Raw genomic sequence first — 15,151 nt, forward strand, 5'->3', positions numbered from 1 at the left:
GGGCTGCTAAACCCTGCTTATGGATCAATTACTACAACTACTACATAGAAGGGAACGACCCATACCTTAAGGAGCTTCACCCCAAAAACGCGAATAAAAATCATGTTTATTATTTTCAGCACACATTACATAGATACAAGCAAAAGCCTTATATCAGCACGAAATTGACATGACGGCCTTCAAATAGGAAGTCACAAGGTGGAGGGCTGTTCTGACGCTGTGCAGGGGGCCGTACAATACTGCCACGCGGGCCGCAGGTTGCCGACTTTTGATTATCTATCGTATCATATATTGAGTAAATGAGTCTTAAATACCGTGCATCTTTTCCATCGCATATACATATACACCAACGCCATACTCCCACTTCACTTTCGTGATATTAAGAATAGATCTTATAAGGATCTTTTTCTCATTTGAATGATTGTAATGGTGGACGCCTCCAGACAACGACGTCAATATCACTCATCCCCTCAGAACACGATAAACACTCAAGGTGCGCACAAATACACCTAAAAAGTGAAGGATATTAAACACGTTCGAAATATGTGCACCATCCCAGAGAGTCATAGAATGTACATCACTCTCTTAGCACTTCGTCATAATTTTCTTTTTCTTCTCTGGTACTCTTGGTTCAAATCCGAGCAGCTACATTTGTGACCATTTGCACTGTCCTACGCATTGTTCCTTGACTATCTAGTGAAAGAGATGTATTGCGAGTCACCTCAACGACATTACGCTTGTCGCAGGCCTCGTCACGAGCATGTCATGCATCAAGGGCGAAGAAGAACTGGTCGACATTGCCAGGAGACCATCGACCATTAAGAGCATGGGGCCATCCATGGGGTCACCTGCCAACCAGGATTCGAGCGGCAGCAGTCCCGTGCAGCCCATAGGCGCTGGACTTCCTCTGCTGACGCGTATTAAGATGCTGCGGGAAGCGGAGAAAGCCGCGAAAGCTGCGGCAGGCAGCGACGCCTCCTCCAAGCCCCTTATAGCTTCCCCCGGCGGCGTCCACGCTCGGCGCGAGTCGTACGCCCAGCAAGATCGCACCCCATCACGCCTCGAACCTACGGTGCACTCGAGCCTGTTAGAACGGCGAAGGCTATCCAGGCTTCAAGCAAGCATGTCTACGGCATCGGCGGAGGTGGCGACAGCCGGAAGGTCGTCATCGGTGGCGGAAAAGGCAACGTCGCGCAACAGCGTCGCCGACGTCCTACAACGGCTAAAGCCCGGCGGTGGTGTCGGTGACTTGACGAGCAACAAGCAGCAACAAACTCCGACCGTTACGCTACAAGTGCACCCACCTCCGCCCTGTGACCCGGCTGCCGAAGTGGTTGCCAATCAAAATATTCCTCTCCTCAAACGAGTTCTCTTGTTAAAAGCCATGGAGGAAAAGAAGGAAAAAGAGCACAAGCTTCAAACCACCACCACCACCACCTCCTCCTCCACGTCCACAACAACCACCATGTCATTACCGGCGGGGGCCGCGTCGGTGGACAAACCAAGTGCCTCAAGTAGTAGTGTTGTGTCTACAAAGCTCTCGCCTCCACGACCGGACACCCTATCTTTGAGTCCACAGAAGGAGTCCACGCCAGCGGCCATGTCTTCTGCTGACCAGGCGTCCACATGGAACCAACCGACAACGACAAGCTCTGAGCTGGGTTCTGACAGTGGACATCCGCGGCTCCTGTCACCCAAGTTTGAATTGGAAGACGAAGTGTTTCGCAGCCCGAGCCCGGTTTCAGAACCGTGTGAGAGTAAACCAAGGCTAACTCACGACGGCGGCGGCGGCGGTGACTTCAGAGGCGGCGGGTTGGTGTCTTCCGGGTCACCGCGACAACCGGTGGCATACGCCAACTCTGCCATTCTTATGCCGCAAGGAAGCGGGATCGGTGTGTCGCAGCGTGGCGCTCTGGACACTCTGGAAGAGGCGCAGCACAGTTCGGCCGATTCGGGAAGCCTTGACGTTCAGAGGGAGCCGCAGCAGCAGAACCAGCCGTCGCAACTTACAGAGCCGCAGCAGGTGGACGCCATGGCGCGGCTGGCGCCTTCAGTAGCACCCGGGGCGACCAACTACTCCCAGCAGTCCTCCAGGAGCCGCTTGTGGAGCAGGAACAGCATGGAAGGACACGCGGCGAGACGCAGCTTGCTGCAAAGAATGGAGGCCGTCGAACTCGAATCGACGGACGCCGGCTCGCACCAGGTGCCACCGTCCAGGCGACCTCCGTCGCCACGGACGGCAGTCCGAGCTCAGGGCAATGGAGGAGATCATCCCAGGGGCCGTATTCGGAAAGTCATAATCGAAAGGCCGTCACCCGAGAACGGCCTGGAGCAGTGCCTTGTGTCGGAGCTGCTCACGCAGGAGGACGGAATCGAGCAGTACGTGGCAGCCGCCATGAAGCACATCAAAATTGCCTTCAAGACATACTTGGTGCGTGCTAGTTACCTGTGCTCTCTGATTCTACTATTCGTATGCCTTAAATGGTGATCAGTTTCAGCAATGGTATTAGGGTAAACTCGAACTAGAATTATGCTCGCATTTATTTTGAAACATCGTTGGTGATGCGCACAATGCTTTTTTTTACCTTTGTTCGTGTCGGCAACTTTTCTTATCTTCTACAAATTATCGATGCGTGCACATTCACGCTATAAAACCAAGCAAATCATTAACTTTAATGCAACATATCTGCGAAGTCTCTAGGGTGCCTTCATCTCTCTGAAATGGGCAAATTACACTGACATTTTTAAGTCAACCCAGCGTACCACAGCATGCGGTGTCTAGAAGCATAACAAGTTTTTTTGTTGTTGTCTTATGACGACTGACTTTCCTGTCTGTCACAAAAGGCTGAGAACATGTCACATCGACAAGGCTTGAAAGGAACCCTCGCTAAATTTGTAATTGTACTATCTTTTTTTCTTTCAAATGCCCCTCCTACAGCATGAAACTCAGGATGAACTGCGTAATAAGATAAGCCTTTTAGAAGATGACCTCAAGAGAAAAGATGCTGTGATATGTGACCTTCAGCGGAAGCTGCTCATAAAGGTGAGTACAAAGTAGGCCCCTTATATCGTTAATAAGATCCTTGGGGTGTCAAAAAGATTTGTTGTAGTAAAGGTTTAGAAGAGCGAACCTTTTCCAGAGTTTAGAGGAATGATGACTAGAAGTTCGATTACAGGAAGTTTACAACTTGTCGAAAATCTCCTTGCTTTTTTGGGCACATAATAAAGGACATCCTTCACTTGTCAGTAATAGTTTTTAAGGACACAACAAGATAATGAGATAGCACTATGGGCGATAAGCTCTCTTGTGTCGTGTATAATGTCGTTGTTTGCTTGAATACTATTATTATACATGTCTTACCAACAAGGCTAAACAGCTACGTTAGTGAACGTCACGTGAGAGCACGTGTACGTCTATGAGATCCTTTGGAATTCCTTCACGGTGTTCTTGTGGTTATGGTGCTTGACTGCTGAACCAATGGTCGTGGGTTTGAATCCCGGCCACGGCACTCGTATTCAGATGAAACTAAACACGCTAGAGGCTTTTTTGCTTAGCTTTAGGCGAAAGTTGAATTACCCCACTTGGTCGGAATTCCCGAAGCCCACCACCACAGTGTCCCTCGTAATCGAATCGGGGTTTTGAAAGATCGAATTTCAGCAGTTATCATTACTATTATGAGATGGATAAACTAAAGGGTCTCTTGTGATTATCACGTGATCTTTTCAGGAACAAGAACTCACTCACTTGGAGCGGGAAATGAGCTACCTCGAAGAAGTTAGCAGCCTGAGTGACACCAGTCTGACCTGGTCTGACGAAGAGGACCTGGTCTTGACGGTAAGATGGGAATGACAAAAAAAAACTGCTCTGCATTTGTTTTACTCATTACTCGGCGTATTTTAAATGCTAGATTATATTTGTTTTCATCGTAGCGAACTACTAATTATTCCGTTCACCAAGTTCTTTCTGCTACAGTATATGGCCTCACAAAGCATTTCGTTGTTGAGTGCATTTCATATTTATTTCAAGCTTTCATTGCTAGAAACGTTCTGACTGTCCACAAATCACCGTCGCATTCGGTGGAATACCTGTTTCACGATAGCTTCTTAGAAACTAAGTGCTGTGCGAAACCACGGCACTTCCGGTTACGGGGCGATTTCTTTCAGTGCTCGATGAAGGCCACCGGAAACAACGTACGACACCTGAAATTCCTTACAAGACACTAAATCACATCTAACCTGCTTCTCGCGTTATTGCCCATGCACCTTCGTTGGAGGGTGAGCGCCACGTCATAAAGGACAACAGTATAAAAAAAAAGGCAAGACTAACTCTAAAACGAGAGACCGTTAGACTAAACATGAATGCATGGCCAGTTTTCTAACGCATGATTTGATACGCGTGTCCTTCACCTCGGTGATAGTTACACGAATTCACAGTGCGACCTCTACCATCCCGAATGACGACACACCTCCGTAGGTTAACTCTATTGAGTGAGCATTTTTCGTTGCATACGGCTACGTGGCATCGCTGTGATTATTATGAGTTTGTAAAACTGATTAGATCGCCTCTTGGAAATGTGTCGAGTCTAAGACACACAGCACTATTTCATAACACGGCAGGAGTAGTTGTGAGCTTCTCCTTGCTGAACCCTATCACACTTTATATACTGAGTTATGGGTACACTTGATTTTGCTACCAGGAGCTGAGGAAAGCCAAGATACATTGAGCATTGTATTATTTGAAGGTCCGGCTTAAGGTTGTGTTCATTCAACTTCATTTTACAGCGTCTGCTGTTGCATATGATCGCATTGCTGAAAGCACTGCCATTTCTGACAAGTCGTTCGACATGTCGCTTCCCAGGAGCCACGTGAGAAGTGCAATTTCTTTTTTTTTTTTCTAAGAATGGACATTGGCAAAAACGCCCTCTTGCCGGAGACTTTGTTCTGTTTGAGCAATAGCAGAGCATGGATGTCTTCAGAATTTATAAGTATTTAAACACAATTTAATAAGGAGTGATTGCTATAAGCAACATGATTGAACGTAATATGAAATTATTTTTCTTGTTATAGGATATCAAGTGCCTTCAAATAAATCTTTATCGATTACACGTAGATAGCGTCGAAAAGAGTAAATCTATACAAACATTTTTTTTGTGACATTCGAACACGACAGTAGGCTTGAAGGAAAGTTGCAGATTCGAAATGATCACCCCTTGTTGAGCGGAAAGCAGGTCCATTCAGTGGGAGCCTTCGTACAGATAACTTGTGTTCGTCATGGTATGGGACAAGCGTCTGAACGTTTCTTCTTGGTGAGGTTTCCCTTATATCGTGTACTTGGCTATTCCTTCTTGAAGAGGTGTTCATTAAAATAGAAACAAAATAGCGGGGATGGTTCTCATGACAACTCCTAACTAGCAGCCTCACATCAAAAAGAGCTGCCAGATTTGTAGTGAAAATTCAGCGTTACTTCGTAGACCTGCAACGATGAATGCTCACTTTGAATTGCATGCCTGCAGAAATTCACATAGAAATGTGCGGTGTGCACGACACTTCACTTTCTTGCACTGACAATGCATCACACCACGACCAACAATGTCGCAGTTTGGTGGCCCCTTGACTCCCTGTAGAAAAACGCATGAATAAACCAACACCCTTTCGAGCAATATGATCGAGATAATTGCTATCGTCATCGCTTCAGTGATCAGAGACGGCATGACTGAATACCACACCAGAACCAAAGAATGAAACTCTTGAGTCGCAACTTTTACTTAAGTGGTGTAAAGTAAAAAAACAGCTGCTAGATAGAACGTCGTACTTGTATTTACAGAACTGTGATTCGTCTTTCCAATAGGCAGTCGCTGATTTAGCGAATTGATCCAGCTTCAATGCATTTCCTGCAATGATGTCATAACAGAATTTTTAGCATGACGTATGACGTTATATACTCTGTTATGCGCCCCATAAATGTGAATGCAGCGATATCTCTTGTAGTGAGGTGAGCTCTGCTAATATAATTTCCAACTGCTGCAAATCGAAGGAAAATGAATCAATAAAAAAGGACCTATGAGAAAACCTAAATGAGTCCATGAGCGCATCTACACGGTTTGTACAGGCCTTACTACGTAATATGTGACATCGTAATTAATGTAGAGATTCCTGGTACTCATCAGCTTAAGTGACCCCCGGGGTGACTACACTGGTCACACCACGCACCACAGGTCTACCTTTATAGTTCCTGTAGAATGGTCACTGGCCTTCAGAGGCTCTTTGTGGTGGCTTTAAAACATGCATTTTAAGCATCCCAGGTTTCCGAAAGCCCGATGTCTCATGTAGCGAATAACTGCTGAACGAGTGCACTAAACTCGGTTAATGTTATGCTGGTAAACTTATGTAACGTGTTAGCTGCTCTAAGGAAGACTTGACCATCAGAAAAAAGTAAGGGTATACGCTAGCTACGTCTTCAAATGTCGGTATAGTTAACTAACCCCGTTCCCACGTCCTGGAGTGCCTTGCGTAACCTCGCACAAGTAGCTGGTAGCTTCTAAACAATGTAGACACGTAGTGACCCTCTCACTCTGCAACTGTCTGAGCCCTGAGTGGGAGTTTCGTGGCACGCTGTGCCCTCCTCCTTCCCCGCCCACTCTCCCCCACTCCTACCCTGTTTAAACAGAACGAGTCCGTGGATAGTGCACGAGCTGAACCCCTCCTCGAGGAGGAGGAAGAAGAGGAGGAGGAAGACGATGGGCGATCCCGGCGGCTGGCCGCGCAGACGGCCTCCTCAGCACGCGGAGGAGGCGGGCGACCTTTCCTCTACTCTTGGCCCCGAGCGAGCCTTCCCAACGCGCTCTCGCACCACCGACACCATCGCACGCCACACAGCTCGTCGTGGCATGAGCCTTCACTCTCGGCACTGGCGTCAGCCTCCGACTCCGCACTGTGTGGGGTACGTGCGGTGGGTGCACGGATGTCTGTCAACTGGCTCGCGTCACTCTCTCACCATTTAATGTTTCCGCGCGCACTCCAAGAAAAAAATTGTGGGCGGCTTGCATAAGTTGCGCAACTGTGTACTAACGGTTGAGATTGTGGCCGACCTGAATTATTAGCGAAGTCCTAACTAGCGTGATGTTAATTAGCCGACCCTTCATTGGCGCCATACTAACTAGCAGCGTGGTGTCTGTGTTTTTCTTTCTCTTCTATTTGTCTCTTCTCTGCTTCTAGATTTTTTTCTTCCGAAAGCACACGCTTTGATGAAATGCCTACATTGCACCTATATTGCTATTCGTGGACGACATGGTGTGTAACAATCAGACGAGCGCAATGCAAGAAGCGCCGTACAGGACCCAAGCCGTATTAGCCTTTATACTGCAAGTTCATGTTTTATATCTTCCCTGTACCAGCCACTCTTAAATTACGACTTAAGCTGCTTAACCAATCAACTCTTACGAGCAGATAAATGCGCTTCGGGGGACTGTACGTGTATAAGCGGTAAGTTTCAGACCTGCACTAAGGTCTCGACAGAGGACCTTATCTTTGCTGCTGCAAACACACCCTTGTCAAACGGTCACCGAGCGCACGTGTTTTTTTTTTCTCGCCAGGCTTTTCTGCACATTAACGTCAAACTTTAAAATGCAGTACATTGGCTTAACGATGCGTTTTTTTCTAAAAACTAATCGTCAGCGTAGATAGCCCACCTGTGATCCGAGGTGGCCTCAGGCGTTCCGAGGTGACGTCATGCGAGGAACCCTGCACGTCACTTCATACATCTGCCCTTTTGTGTTACTGAGTGATCTTCGGGAGGCGTATCGTCAGAGAGATCAGGAACTGCATTTGTCTTTGGTTTATAGGGTAACGAAGTGATCCTATTGTAATCCCTAAATGCGTCTCCTTGTTTACTAACAGTGATATCAAATCTTGTTAAAAAGTATCGACAGGAGTGTTCCTAAACGAAGGTTAGATAGTCTCGGCAAGAATGCAGTTTCTAAACGCAGGTTAAGCGTGTACCAACACCACTGCAGAAAAAAAAAATTGCTATGCGCCTACTTTTTTTCTCCCTCACTCTCCTCTACCCTTAAAATACAGGCTCGGCAAGAACACAAACTGTGCAGAAAGTTTTCTTGGAGTGCGCGTGTCGTTCATTCCCACACGCAGAAAAGAATTCCTACCTCGCTTAGCGTTTTCACCTTGCCGCCGTTGTGAGCATTGATGCCTGCATTGTGCATATCGTAACCCTCGCTTCAATGTTGCTGTTGAAGAATTAGCGTCAGTACTGTTCGAGTAAATTTATCGCGAATGAAATGTCTAACCTAAATTTGCTTCGATGCATGGTGTTGCCTTCGCTCCACGCGTGAGTTATATCGTTCCACACGTATCTTGCGTGGCATCTCGTTTTCTTGAGTGGATTAGAGTAAATACAACTGAAAATTAAGCCAAATCAGAGTACTTGCTCATCTAACACTGACATTAGGGGCACATAAACATTAAGTGTGAAATCTAACCCTAGCTTTGTGATTCGTCGAATAGATGTGGCAAAGGTCCAGCTATATATACATGAGTTGTCAGACTTTCCTGGTCAGAACCATTGTTTAACGTGTGTGTGTCAGTCAGTGAATATGCGTCTCACGCTAAACTAGCGTTTAAGAAGTTTGAGAAAAGTCTCATCTATTACGACATTTGTTAGGTACATTTTGGCATAGTTCTGCGTCAATACCTGCATGAATTCGAGAGAACCCTCGGTTAGTGCTTGAACCCGATCTCCTTGCCTTGAACCTCTGTAGCTTAGTTAGCTCGATACCCCAAACAGATCTCTTAGCGTAGAGCGTAGATAAGCAACGCCTGATGTAGCCTCTTTTGAAGATCTTGCTTCGTCGTCATAAAACCTCAGCTCGGTAGGTTCGTGAAATTACAATAACGTTTGTGTGTGTGTTCGTAACACTTCTCAAATTTCAGCAAGCTGTCATTGGCAATACAAGTGGACTTAAGGCTTTGTAGCTTCAACATAAAGAATAAAAAGGGGTAAAATTAGGGTAAAGGACTAAATGGATGCATGGTCAGTGTGCAATACTAGCTGCAATCACGTGTGCAACACTTGCTAGTTACACTTTGCTCGTGCTTTAAATTACGCAACGCTTAAGTTGCTTCTTGACGTGAATGTTTTTTTTTGTTGTTCTCATGGATGTCACGCATTTTTTTTTAACGAAAACAGGTATATCCTGCGAAAACCTAAAACATCGCGCAGTAAATTGACTTCTTTCTAAATAGAGTCTCAACATAAAAATAAGTCGTTTCCGTGAACTCATAAACATACTCGAAAGATAAGGTACTTAAGAGAGCTACTACAGAGTACGGACAGATATGACGCTAGTTTTTAGATAGGTTTAATATCAATCATTAGTTTTTCTCATGAACTAAATCATTTTCTAACTGTATTCAATATTATTTAAATGCCCACTGAACTTTTATGCTTTCTTTTTACTTTATAACTGGCACCACGCTTGGAGAAATCATTTATGTCTTTCTGCTTAAACGTACATAGCATCTACATTACGTAAGGCTGTTCATGTGCATTGGTGGTGTCAGGAGAATTTTATAACTATACGTTGATCTATTTTGATAGAATATTTGCATAAACTTTTTAAACTGATCCTAGCACCGATTCTATTGGCAATACAAGCCGACTTAAGGCTTTGCAGCTGCAAAATAAAAATAAAAAGGGTATCTCATACCTTCACTCAGAACATTCATGCCATTTTTTTTCACGCGCATGATTATAGCTACTCATGCTTTTTTACAATAATGGCGAACGGTGGCGTAGCAGTGGGGGGGGGGGGGGGGGGGGCACATTAGGCTTAAGCATCCCGCCCCCCTCTAAATTTTTTTCGCTGTGGCATACGTAGTGCAACATTACCATTTACATGCCAGGCCCCCACTTCAGATCAAAATGTGCCTCCTCCCCCCCCGCTGCACCATAAAGAAAAATTTTCACCTACGCTCCTGATGACGACCAATGCACTCGCACTCAAATACCTCTTTACTTCTTATTTTTTCCCGGATTGCCCGGAAAACAACACTGGGCTTTTTCTAGAAACACGTTATCGCTTCATATTAATGTTTACATTAAATGCAGAGCTTGTTTTCTTTCGGATTCAAGGGGGAGGGACACCGCGGCTGGTGCCACTTGCCCCCTCGATGGAGGACCCTGCGCAGAGCTATGCATGAGTTTGATTGTTTTTGTGTGTGTGTGTTTTCTTCTCTCGATTTATTCATGATGCTTGCGACAGAGTAATGCAGGTAAGCTATCTGAACTAAGTCACAATGTCATCTCTTCAGTGATTGATGGCATTGCCTTACGTCTGGCGGCAGGTGGCAGCTGCCAGACTAAAGCCCGAGGACCTGTGGAAGCTCGAGTTCCCGGCGAGCCAGGACCAATCTAGGGCGACTAGCATCGACTTCAGCATGAGCACAAGTAAGATGAGCAGCGGGGGCAGCTGCACAACGCTGCCGGACCTCGCCGTGCCGAAGCCCTACAGCCCAACCGTGAGGTCGGGCAGCGTGACCTCGCCACTGCTCACGTACCCGCGACCTCCGACGTCGGCCAACTCGGACGACTGGGAGGTACAGATGCTCGTCGAAGAGTTCGAGAAGAAAGTCCAGCAGGAGGAACAGAGCGGCAGCCGGCGCCACTCGAGCTGCGAGCCGCTGTCCTGGAGCCGAGCCCTGTCACGAAACCTGACGCACGTCACCGCCGAACCGCTCTACAAGCGACACGCGACTTCCACGTCATCGCCCTTCAGCTCCCAAGAGGAAGGGCGAAGGCGGCGCCTGCGACGCAAGTACAGCCTGCGAGACGACCGCCTCCTGCGCTGCCTGGCCGGACGTCAGGCCACGGCGACGGATGCCAGACCTAAGCTGACCAGGTTCGCCTCGCTCGACATGCCCCGGTACCACCGCCAGCAACAGAAGCAACACCTGCTGCAGAACCACTACGGCGAAGAGCCCGGGGACACCAAGGGATTTCCCGAGAGCAGCTCCAGCGACCACCTTAGATCTTCCAGCTCCTCCTCCCGTGGCGCGGCGAACAAGCGGCGCGCCTTCTGGCAGTCCAGGCAGAGGCACAACACATTCTTCGCCGGCCAGTTGACCTCATCGGCTGTGTTGGGGAATGACAAGCACAGGCTACTCGGCGCCTGGCGGAGTCTGGATGAAGAGTGCGAACCACCTCTCGAGCACGACCACGGGCGACTCCAGGAGACATCCTTCTCCAATGAATGCCTCTGGCAACCGAGCCCCGCGCGTTCCCAGCCGACCACGGTGCTCAAACAGCAGGCGTCCACCACTTCCTCAGTGTCTTCATCGTCGTCCTTCAGCTCGCACATCGCAGGCTGGCCGTCCACTCCGTGCCTGCCCACTATCAAGGAGGACACGGGGACGGGAGGTGCCGGTGGAAGCGGCCGCCACGACCTGACCAAAGCCCTCAAGCTGTCTTCGAGTGGCTCTCGGAGCTACAGCGAGAACTGTCTCACTGACGCTGACGTGGGGGCGTCTCCGCAGCTGTCTCTGACTCGACGAAGCTCTTCGAGTGGCGCTGGAGGATCGACGTCTTCGAACTCATCGATGGAGACGACGATAGGGGAGCCAGCGTCAAGCCCACAGCAGAGGCGGCAACAGCAGCAGCAATGCATTTCTACTTCTACGAGGACGACTGTGGCAATGACCGAGACGATCGCGCGATCGACGGGAGGACTGACGACCGTCTCTGCGGTGCAGGGCAAGGTTGACAGCGTAGCGATATCTATACCTGACACGGAACCTATCTGGAGTTTGCCCTAGTGCTATAAGAAAGATAACACAGGCACACCGACACACACACAGTCTCACTGTAGAAAGCGTACGTAGAGACCTTCCTCGGTTCGCATATTGCTCTAAGGGAACGCTACCATCACTTGAACACACGTATGGCCTTTCATTCAGTGTGCTTGGTTTTTCGGTGATTGCCCAAGGTGTCGTGTTTTTTGTCCTGGTCGAGGTCGTAGATGTTTACTAAATGAGTGAGCTCTTCGTTATTTGTTGCGACAGTTACTTAGTTCACTATTTAACGTAATCTTTGTTGCAACGTACTATTTTTTGCATTATTATCTAGTACTTATCACGCAACATTATAATGTCAGGACCCATTCTATGTTAATCGAATATGTTAATCGAATATGATGACTAATTTCATCAGGTTATGCTAGTTGGCAGACAATGGTATCATCGTCATGGGTGAAAACGCGGTTATCTCTCGGGCTCCTGGTGCACTTTCAACGGCCATTCAAATCCAAGAACATCGAGTGTATTGAACATTGTACTCTAGTATTTCAGACCACTTCAGGCCACCATGTATCTCGTTGGCAATGGCTCTACAAGGCCTCGGTAAATACCACTGTCGGTGCTGTTTTCTCTAAGAATGCAGCACGCCACCTTGTTTTCGTTGATCGTGCACATCTTATCTTATCGTTTTATGAGGGCTATGAATGGCAACCTTGGCCTAACTAAATACTTGAAGCATATAAGGCGTACTCTTTCGTATAGCTTTTCTTTTATCAAAAGCATAGATGTTGTTTGTTAACAACTTTTTTGACGCAGCCATACACGTACCGCCACCTTGCACTCTGCATTTCAAAATATCTACGTTCATTCGAACTGCTCAAATTAAGGCCGCGGGGGCGGCTGGCTTTGTGAATAAACACCAAATTTTCGACAACTAATCGACGCCAGCTTGCTCATTTCGCTCATCTAACTCGCACGTTTTATTTGTCTCTAATGCCAGCGGTAACTGAAAGTGCATGCGTGGCACAGATACTACACGAATGTACCAGCTAGGCAATCTCACTTAATTAAGTAAAACTTAATTTAGTGGCTCAAGAAGCATAGTTAATGCAAATATATTCTATTCAGATGTTGTACAGGCGTGTTAGGTGTTCGGTGCTGCCGTGCGCGTTCTTTTTAGGGAATACATGATAGCTTCGAGTCAAGGTGTGACACGTTGCGTAATAATCGCGTCGTCACGAAATATCTTTCGGTGCGTCTGTTTGGTAAACACAATGTGTTTTGTTGCAGCAATACAATGTCGCTTTGTTGCAATATATATCGTCCATACGTCAAGCCTACTTCTCAGCCGTTCTCGCAGCATACAGATCCCCATTGCTGGTGCGTGTTAACACTATCACCTAGGGAATACTTGCTTTTGAATAGGGTAGTAACAAAATGGCAGTAAGGCCAGCAGTGTACTATCAGCTAATCTCGTGACTCGCATTGTGACTGTTAAAAGATCAGCCAACAAATCTCCGTTTTTTTTTCAGTTGTGACTTTTTCATCAAAATATTTTCGAGACATATATTGGGGGTTTTACGTGCCGGAACATATGTAGAATTATAATGCATGCCGGGGAGGAGGACTGCGGAAATTTTGGCCTTCTAATGTTCTCTAAGGTGCACGGGCATAAGGAAGTACATGGCCCGGTAGCATTTCGCCTCCATTCAAAATTCACCGCGCTGGAATCGAACTCACGACCTTCGGTTCAAAGCTGAGTAACGTAACCATGGTAACACCTAGGCGGACTTCCGGGACATTGACTCTCGTTCATGAATTACTGCTTGGCAATCTAAACAAAACTAAACAGTTCGCATAAACATGCCGACCATGTTAGAAAACATGTCCATCAGTGTTCTACGTACATTTAGATCGCTGCTTGCTTAAGCGTGGTTCTCAGAGTACGTGTATGGCTTCAGGTATCAGGTGTTGGGTGTGTCACCTCGTTAGAGCGTTCATCTCGGTAAGTTCCAAAGCCTCAAGCTGAAGCGTGTGGCGCAGTATTAGAATTCTTTAAAATGGGAGGCGTGGTTAATAGGATGTATTCGAGGCTTTAATGCTGCGCTGTCGCTTACATGACAAGTAGGTAGACTGACGTTGTCTGATCTCATGCTTTTTAAGGTAACCTCTTTCATTCTGAAGCCTCGTATTTGATGGTACCGTTTCTTTTTTTTTTTTAAGTGAACGTGATAATTTTGATGAAGTCCACAAGTTCTGGTACGTCAGTTCCTAGCTTGGTTGATTATTTGTGTCGTCGTCTATCTTGGAGGCTGCGTTTCACGCCCATACCACTGTATTCAATTTGAATTGATTGTTAGTAGCGTAATTCATGGAATACAAAGGTTACTACTATGGGAAAATAATTTCAGCCTTTTGACGGGGATCATATTCGAAGATTGAAGTTGTATCGTGCCATGAATTTTCGTAACCTTCTGCTGCCTGAAGTGGTGGTGTCCTTTTCTTTTTTTCTTTCTTACTAAACCACTGGAATCACTGTTTCACAGGTATGATGGTAGTGCCGTGACCTTCGTCCGACCTATGTAAAACTGAAGGGCGACGCTAATGCTGGTTTCACCATGTTAGTAATTTTAACGTCAATTATATAACCCCAGATCCTTCTTTTTAACATTAATATACTCTTCCACGACTGTTCACCGAATAGGACGCATTTCTTTCTAAAAACCTGATATTGCCAGTGTTCGTAGAGCTATTGACAACTGGTAATATCGCGGAAGTATAAGCGCCAAAATATTTTTTCTTTAGTTTTTTTCATGGCCTCCATGATCAGCTATGGCAATGCCACTGCCGGAACTAGTTGCAGAGGCCACGGTTTTTTCGTTCTCCTCCTTGAAAGAAACCATGAGCGTCGCCTGCTTTGACACCTTTTTGTGTGCATACGTGTGCATAGTGGCGTAGTGTGTGTACCGTAACCTTCTGTCTCAACGTTTAGCCGCAGCCGAGTGCTCCCGTACAACGCTTAGGATCACTTTAGAGTCACCACAAGTACAAAACATGCATGTGAAGTTCAGTTCAGCTGTCTTGTGCATGCAGACGCTGTCCATTCCCCACCCTGGTACTACACAAGGCCTTCGTTGGCGAGTCGTTTTGAGCATTGCGTTTCACTACCTCGTGTCGCTAGTTAGTGTGCTTTAATACAGATGCGTGTGCTTATCTTTTTTTTACTTCTTTATTCACTAACACCTACATTTTGTCAAAGCCAAAGCATATTTACCTTAGCATATATACAAAATGTATACGTGACATTTGGTATATATGCCAAATAGCAAGGAAATGTTCTATGTTTGGC

General features: G+C 46.7%; 1 protein-coding gene across 1 annotated transcript in view; it reads left to right on the top strand.

Moving 5' to 3' along the window:
* The window catches only part of LOC142802700 (uncharacterized), an 87,687-nt gene extending 74,947 nt beyond the window's left edge, over window positions 1-12,740 (top strand). The window contains exons 14-18 of the mRNA XM_075887675.1: window positions 747-2,431; window positions 2,939-3,043; window positions 3,728-3,835; window positions 6,668-6,940; window positions 10,357-12,740. Of these exons, the coding sequence (XP_075743790.1) occupies window positions 747-2,431; window positions 2,939-3,043; window positions 3,728-3,835; window positions 6,668-6,940; window positions 10,357-11,823 (3,638 nt within the window). The 3' untranslated portion in view covers window positions 11,824-12,740. The remainder of the gene's footprint in view (window positions 1-746; window positions 2,432-2,938; window positions 3,044-3,727; window positions 3,836-6,667; window positions 6,941-10,356) is intronic.
* Window positions 12,741-15,151: the final 2,411 nt, after the last annotated feature.

Source organism: Rhipicephalus microplus, chromosome 3 (genome assembly GCF_043290135.1).
Source record: "Rhipicephalus microplus isolate Deutch F79 chromosome 3, USDA_Rmic, whole genome shotgun sequence".
Classification (NCBI taxonomy): Eukaryota; Metazoa; Arthropoda; class Arachnida; order Ixodida; family Ixodidae; genus Rhipicephalus; species Rhipicephalus microplus.